This window comes from Phyllostomus hastatus, unplaced genomic scaffold (assembly GCF_019186645.2).
Source record: "Phyllostomus hastatus isolate PE091 unplaced genomic scaffold, TTU_PhHast_1.1 phas_scaffold_177, whole genome shotgun sequence".
NCBI classification, from domain to species: domain Eukaryota; kingdom Metazoa; phylum Chordata; class Mammalia; order Chiroptera; family Phyllostomidae; genus Phyllostomus; species Phyllostomus hastatus.
Genome location: NW_025334012.1, coordinates 135,353 through 143,427, shown reverse-complemented (window position 1 = coordinate 143,427; position 8,075 = coordinate 135,353). Strand labels below are relative to the sequence as shown.

At 37.1% G+C, this 8,075-nt stretch overlaps 1 protein-coding gene across 1 annotated transcript; it reads left to right on the top strand.

The window, feature by feature from the left end:
• The first annotated feature begins 225 nt into the window (after window positions 1-225).
• Window positions 226-1,212, top strand: LOC123831492 (olfactory receptor 5T2-like). The gene has a single exon (XM_045858373.1). The coding sequence runs from the start codon at window positions 256-258 to the stop codon at window positions 1,210-1,212; it is 957 nt and encodes a 318-aa protein (XP_045714329.1). The 5' UTR covers window positions 226-255.
• Window positions 1,213-8,075: the final 6,863 nt, after the last annotated feature.

Sequence of the window (8,075 nt, the reverse complement as noted above, 5' to 3'; positions counted from 1 at the left end):
CAAGGTTTTGTAAATAACATGAGTTGAGCCTGTGTGTCAAAACTCAAAATTTCCGTTTGATTCTGTAGTGAGCAGCATCAACCTTTGACCCTCGGCCATAGTCCCGGTTCCTGAACTGCAGCTGAGAAATTATTCACTGAAAAGAAATAAATATGAAGATATAGGTCACATTGAGTCACAATATTGGTGATTGGACAGGGCAATATAAATTCTAAAATTTTGAATATCTTCAAGTTTGTTCCATGAGGATTCAACATGAAGAATGTCACTGAAGTTACTACATTTGTACTGAAGGGCTTCACAGACAATCTAGAACTGCAAATTATCTTATTCTTCCTGTTTCTAGTGATTTACCTGTTCACTCTCATGGGAAATTTAGGGCTGGTTGTATTGGTCATTGGGGATTCCCAGCTCCACAACCCCATGTATTATTTTCTGTGTGTGCTATCATCAGTGGATGCCTGCTTTTCCTCAGTAATTACTCCAAATATGTTAGTAAATTTTCTGTCAAGGAATAAAGTCATTTCATTCCTTGGATGTGCATCACAGATGTTTCTTGGTGTTACATTTGGGACCACTGAGTGCTTCCTCTTGGCTGCAATGGCATATGATCGCTATGTGGCAATCTACAACCCTCTCCTGTACTCAGTTAGCATGTCACCCAGAGTCTATGTGCCACTCATCATTGCTTCCTACATCGGTGGCATTTTGAATGCCTCTATACACACAGTGGCCACATTTAGCCTATCCTTCTGTGTCGCCAATGAAATCAGACATGTGTTTTGTGACATCCCTCCTCTCCTTGCTATTGCCTGTTCTGATACTCACACAAATCAGCTTCTACTCTTCTACTTTGTGGGCTCCATTGAGATTGTCACTATCCTGATTGTCCTGATGTCCTATGCCTTCATTCTGTTGGCCATTCTGAGGATGTGTTCTGCTGAGGGGAGGAGAAAAGCCTTCTCTACCTGTGGCTCTCACCTAACTGGAGTGTCAATTTATCATGGAACCATTCTCTTCATGTATGTGAGACCGAGTTCCAGCTATGCTTTGGACCATGACATGATAGTATCAACATTTTACAGCATCGTGATTCCCATGCTGAATCCCCTCATCTACAGTCTGAGGAACAAAGATGTGAAGGAGGCAATGAAAAGAGTGTTTGGGGAAAATGGGTTTATCAATAAAGTACATTTTTACCCTAATCATTAGTTGAAATGACTTAAGAATGATGTTTGTTGTCTTTATACCAAAACTTATAATAAAAATGTTTTATTAGTTTATTAGTGTCTCTGTTCTTCTTAGACCTTTTTTTTATATGTAGATAAGAACCACACCTCCAACTGTGCAGTTTCCCTGTGCACAAAAACTGTTCATTCTTAGATACACATGCACAGAAATATATATATATATATATATTTACACACATGCTGATAGTGATTGTATTTTCTTGTCAGAGCTGCCATAATAATGTACAACAGACTAGTTAGTGGCTTATACAATAGAAATTTATTTCTCAGTGTTCTATAATTGGGAAGTCTGAGATCAATGAAAGACAAGGTTGATTTCATGTGAGGCTTTTCTCTTGGCTTGTACATAGCCATCTTCTCCCTGTGTCTTCACTTCTTTTATCTCAGAGTGTCTGTGTCCTAATATCCTCCATTTATAAAGATACCTGACATATTGGATTAGGGTCCATGGAAAGGGCCTAATGTTAACATAATAACTTCACTAAGCCCTTATTTCCAAATACATGCAGTCACATTCTGCAGTGTAGGTATTAGGATTTCAACATATGAATACTGATACACACACACACGTAAATATATACATATATGTAGTCATGCATACATGTAATATTTTCTTTAAAATGAATAATATTGACTTTCATGTCATACAACTTGAATTAGATAAGATTCCAGGTTGCAATTATAAGTAACTTTAGTATTATATCTAACAAGCTTGAGTAAATACCAGCTAATTGACACCAAAACTGTGGCTCACCCAATTCTCATATCAGTTTCCATGAAATCATTGGTGTCTGACTCTAGATGAAAGCACTCTGCTCCTTCCTCAGGTCCATACATTGACAGCAATTCTAAGTACAGCCTGAGGTTTGGAGACCACAGATAATGTTTGAAAATTGTTGGTGTCATTACCATGCTGTGTGTGAGTGTGTATTTCATTACCTTTCATTATTTTGTCAAATACAAAACAAATACAAAATCCATTTTTTTTCATTTCTCACAATATACAGAGAGTGACATTAACATTTATAAAGATCATACTTAAACTTAAACATGACAAAAGACAAGCACAATCTGGAGGGTAAGGCACACCCAGCTTGCAGTTTAAACTCTTCCCACAATTGAGCCCCAGTTCATCTTGACACTTTTCCCTAGAGGCCTGGTCCTGAGGCAGCTCTGGTTCTGTTTCACTCTGACCACTCCCACCCTGAGATGCCTGTGCAGATGCTCCCACTCCTCAGTCCCAGGACCCAGGGGCCAAGATACAGAAAAACGTGCCTGCTGTGCTCATGTTTGGCACTGCTTCTCACAGACCTCACTTTCATTGCAAGTGCATGTGTCCTTCAAGAACAATTTTAAGTGGCAGTTGTCCTTCCTTCTGTCTTTTTTCCTTCCTTCTACTATAATTATTACTATTATTATTAATTTGTTTTCATTGCTCCAAAACATTTTTATTTCCAACCAAAAAAAAACTCTTTAGAACATAGAGTGCTGAGTATTTCTCCTTTTTCATTGTTGTTGAAGTACAGTTGTCTCCATTTTCCCCTCACTACTCCTCCCCAGCCAATCCATCCCCACCTCTCACCCTCAATCCTAACCCCCTGTGGCTTTTTCCATGTGTCCTTCATACATGTTCTTTAACAACCTTTCTCCTTCTTTCCCCTGTTATCTGCTTCTCCCCTCCCTTCTGGTTACTGTCAGTTTGTTCTTTATTTCAATGACTCTGCTTATATTTTGCTTGCTTGTTTGTTGATTAGGTTCCACTTTCAGGTGAGATCATAAGGCATTTGTCTATCACTGCCCAGCTTACTTCACTTGGCACAGTGTTCTCTAGTTCCATCCATGCTGTCATGAAGGGTAGGAGCTCCTTCTTTCTCTCTGCTGCTTAGAATTCCATTGTGTAAATGTACCACAGTGTTTTGATCCACTCATTTACTGATGGGCACCTGGGCTGCTTCCAGCACTTGGCTATTGTAAATTGTGCTGCTATGAACATTGGGATTCATAGGTTATTTTGAATTTGTGTTTCAAGGTTCTTAGGTTATTTTTTCAAGGTGGAATTATTATGTTTAAATAATGCCTCATCAGTATAAACACAGAGCATCTCTTTTCACAATATATTCCCCCCAACAATTTTTTTGCAGTCTTCTTCATGTTTATAATTACTTAAACATGCTATTCACACAATTCCCTCTTTTAAACGTGTCTTCTTATTGAGGTCTGATATGCTAATTATGATTTTTCCCACAATTGTTTCTTTTTTATTTTTCTATTGCAGTTTACATTCCATATTATCCTGCTGTAGTTTCAGATGTACAACAAAGTGTCTTGCTGCTACACATACTCACCTAGCCCATACGCGTTTCTCACAGCATTGCTGATTGTATTTCCTGTGCTGTAATCTGCATCTGTGTTACTGCTCTGTAACTACCCATTTGTACTTTTCAATCCCTTCAACGTTCTCATCCAGCCTTCAACCCCTTCCCCTCTGACAACTATCAGTTCATGTATTTCTTGTAGAAGAAAGTGATATGAACCAACTTACTGTTTACAGGTATTACTCTGGTTCTAGAATAAATTCAAGTGGGATAAGGCCAAAATATAGGGACAAGCTAGGAGGATGTAGAAATAATTCTAAAACTGAGAAGACGTTTCATTGTTGGGGGTGGGGAGGTGCACAGCAGAGAAAGTGTTGAGAAGTACTCAGACTCCAAATATATTCTGAAATTAGAATCCAAGAAATATGCTGATGTATTGGATATAAGCTGTATGACATAAATGGAATATTCCAGGAACAGTCTTTTTTTGAATGGTGTTTTATTTAATTTTTTATTTACCTTTTCTTTTTATTGTTGTTTAAATTCTTAAGTCTTTGCCTGAACATGTAGAAAAGTGACTTTCCTTATATGAAATAAACATTTGGATATTGCTAACACCTAACAACTGAAAGTTATCTTGTGAAGATAAACTCTGTTACCTTTATATCTAAAGCTTTTTAAATATTATCTGGCACATGGTAAATGCTCACCAAAATATATTATTACCATTATGCCTATCAATTATTTTGAAATAAATAGCTGTTCATATTTTTGGCATGCTTTACTCCTGTCTCATTTTTATTGTATTTATATTAAATAGCATTTTGGCATGACATCATAAAAAAGAAGATTATGTCTTAACTTACTTAAGACTGCATCTTATGTAAAATATAATGTGAACTAATCTAACAAGGAAATTTCAAGGCAAATGTGAATAGCCTAAATTATGTTGCCTGTAGATTACAGTACAAGTGTGTAATAACATTATATACATTATTTCTAAAATTTAATATAAAGAGGCTAAAATACTTTAATTTAATTATAATTTGAATTTAACTAGCTTTTCCTCACCTTTCATGTTATCTACAACTCAGAATTAGTTCACCATTTTTGCCAACACAATCCATGAAGACACATTTCCTAATCATAGAAATGAACATAGAAAGGTGAAAATATATTTTTCAAAACCACATGGAAAATAAAAAGAGCCCATAAATTTATGAAATGACATAAGGCTTCCACAAGATGAGAGATGAGCTATAAAATCATATTATTAAACAAAAGAAATGCTCATCAGATACTTGCTTCTAATTGCAAACAAAAATAAATCAAAATAGCTATGAATATAGAGCCTAGATCAAATGGTTATTAGAACAAAAATAGGTTTTATTTTTAAAAAAATATTTTATTTATTTATTTTTTAGAGAGGGGAAGGGAGGGAGAAAGGGAGAGAAACATTAATGTGTCATTTCTACTCGAGTAGTGCTCCCTACTCGAGACATGACTTGCAATCCAGGCATGTGCCCTGACTGGTAATCGAACTGGCAACCCTTTGGTTTGCAGTCTGGTGCTCAATCCATTGAGCCACACCAGTCAAGGCAAAAATAAGTCATATTTTTAAATGGCATTGCCATATAAGGGAATAAAAAAATTAAATAGAGAAAAATAATGCATAATAAAAAGATTAAAAAACAGCTGTTTTGTATTAGTAAAAAAATTAACTTCTATAATGGAGGCTGCACTTTAAACATTTAAAAATATTCAGAAAGAATAATCAAACACCATTTTACAAAGAAAACAATACAAAATTCAAAGAAGTAAAAATTCTATAATTGAATAAAATATATAGCTAGTTATAAAAGCTTAACAGAAAGTCAAATTTAATGATGAAAGAAGATTTGACTTGGGGTGGGAAACACACAATGCAGTATAGATGGTGTATCATAGAATTAATTGTACAATTGAACCTGTGTAATTTTATTCACCAACATCACCACAATAAATTTCATTTTTAAAAAATTCACCAGTGTGGAGAAGAGAGCTAATAGACAGTAAGTGGGAGACACACCACACAAAGCAGAAGGGGTTTATTGTTGCGCGTGGGTCACCGGCCAGCAGTGACCACGGCACACTGTGGATGGCTCGACGAAAAACACGCGAGAAAAAACAACACATGCACAGAGACAGACTAGTTTCTGTGGGGAAGTAGGGACGAAATGGCCACCCCCCCAGTGGGGAGCGCGCTGATTTACCATCCATACCTGCTTTTATTAGGCTCATTTTGCATAATAATTCAGGTAGAGTACAGTACTCATTAGAGGGAAGTAAGGAACCATAGAAAACAATGAACTCTGCCGGTCTATTGAGTTGGGGGTCAAAGAGCTGTAAGACTGAGGAAGAAACTAACTTCCTCCTAAGACCCTTCTCATTCAACTGAGAGCATTCTAAACAAAGGAGGTTTCACAGTAATTTACATATTCTTTCTTAGGCCTGATCACCCTGGGGAATCCGCACTTCTCAGTACCGAGCTGCACCACCCTGTCGTTGTTTCAGGCTTAGGTGGAGCAAGGGAACTAAGGCAACCAAGAGATAAGGAGATTTTCTCCCAGACGCTGAGAACTCAGGCTATGTCGAAGCCGAGCAGCGAGGGTCCATCACCCCCTTTTGCTGCAGCCCCCCAAGTCCTTCTTTTGGGGGGCCTCCCAAAGTGATCGTGCCTGTCTTAGGTCGTTCCCCCCGTGGGGAATCTTACCCATCTTTGGCTAACCGACCAAGCTTTTTGGGGTTCAGTTATGAATAAAGCAGCAGAAGCAGCATTCCTGCCAGGAAGACACGCTTTTGTCTCCTTGCTGGCTCACGGTTCCAAGGGCGTTCCCCTAGCTTTAGCCTAGGCGGGGGTTTCAGCCTCTGATACCAGTCAGGGCGGTTCCCAACAGTTTATCAGCTAACACATGTTACTCTACTGGGTCTGGCAATGTGCCATGAGGCCCGAGTGCCCCTAGACCTTCCTGCTGGGTATACCAGAAACCTAAGCCCTGACTGCTGTGTACCTGGGCTGCATATCAAGGTTGTTTTTGCAGTGAGCTGCCACTAGCAATGAGGTAATGTTCCTGTAAACAAAGAATAGGCATGAATCTGTTTACCATAAAAGTGGTCCCCAAAACTCAGTGGTCCTCTCCTACAATGCAGCCCACTGTGTGTGCCTTCATCCTTCTATACTCACCTTCTATACCCAAACTCGTGGGACCTGAGAAGGTATGGGGAACTGCTGTGAATACGGACTGTGGCTATTACTTTTGCTCTGAGTAATAATGCTATTTGCTATTGATCTAAATATCTTGTGTTTTAAGTCCTAATTTCTCAAAGAGCAACAGGCTACCAGGCTACTTTTTCCCCCTGAAAGTATTTTTATTATTTTTAAAATTAAATGTATTAGGGTGACAATGCTAGTAGATTAGATATGTTTTAAGTGTATAAATCAATAATACATTATCAAGATATTGCAGTGTGCCCACCACCCAAAGTCAAATCTTTCATCACCATGTTTGACCCCATTTACCCTTTACTACCTCACAACCCCCTTCACTTTGACAACCACCATATGACTGTGTCTCGGAGTTTTGTTTTTTTGCATGTCATGTTTGTTCATTTGTTGCTTTCAGCTTTAAAAAACAATTCCTTCTACAATTGCAACAAAAAGAACAAAATGCATAGGAATGAACTTAATAAAAGATGTGAAAGACCCATCCATACTGAAGACAACAAAGTGCTACTAAAAGAGATGGAAAAAGACACAATGAAATAGAAAGACCTTCTGTGATGATGGGTTGGAAGAATGAACACAGTTAAAATGTCCATATAGCCTGGCTAGATTTTAAATTGCCCAAAGTCCAACACACTTAGTTGTTCTTGAAAATTCATACCCATATTATTGGCAAAAGTTTCAAAGGGTTAACTCTCTATGCTTCTGGAGATGCAGGGATAGGGGCCCTCTTGAGCCATGCTGTAGCCTTTTGGAGAAACAATTTGAAAGTATCATATATATATTTGATATGTACTTGCAGGGAAATTTAAAAAATTGTATATATTAGGTAAGTACAGATTTTCCATGTCAAGCAAATTAATTCAAGTGTTTTTCAAAAAAAACAAACACTTTGAAAATTTAAAGAAAAAAATTTTAAATGACCTTTAAATAACCAAAAAAAAAAAACCCCAGAAATTCCAGATTATATACAGGAAAGGGTTTAAAACTAAAGGAAATTTTAGTACTCTACATAACTAAAGTTTCTTAGTTGTCACAAAATTTATCAATTCTTAGCTTTACAATGTGTCTTGTAGAATATGAAACACATGAGCTAAGAATTTAATTTAATAATTTGTTTTAAATGACCACCACAAGCCCATAAATATCAAGAGATGGGAAATGATTTTTTAACATTGAAATTCATAACAGTGTGAATTTCAAAAGACATGTTTCTGGAAATGCCAAGATTATATTTATTTAAGTAGA

Coding starts and splice junctions, on each gene's coding strand:
- LOC123831492 (XM_045858373.1), top strand. CDS start 256: ATGAAGAATGTCACTGAAGTTACTACATTTGTACTGAAGGGCTTCACA.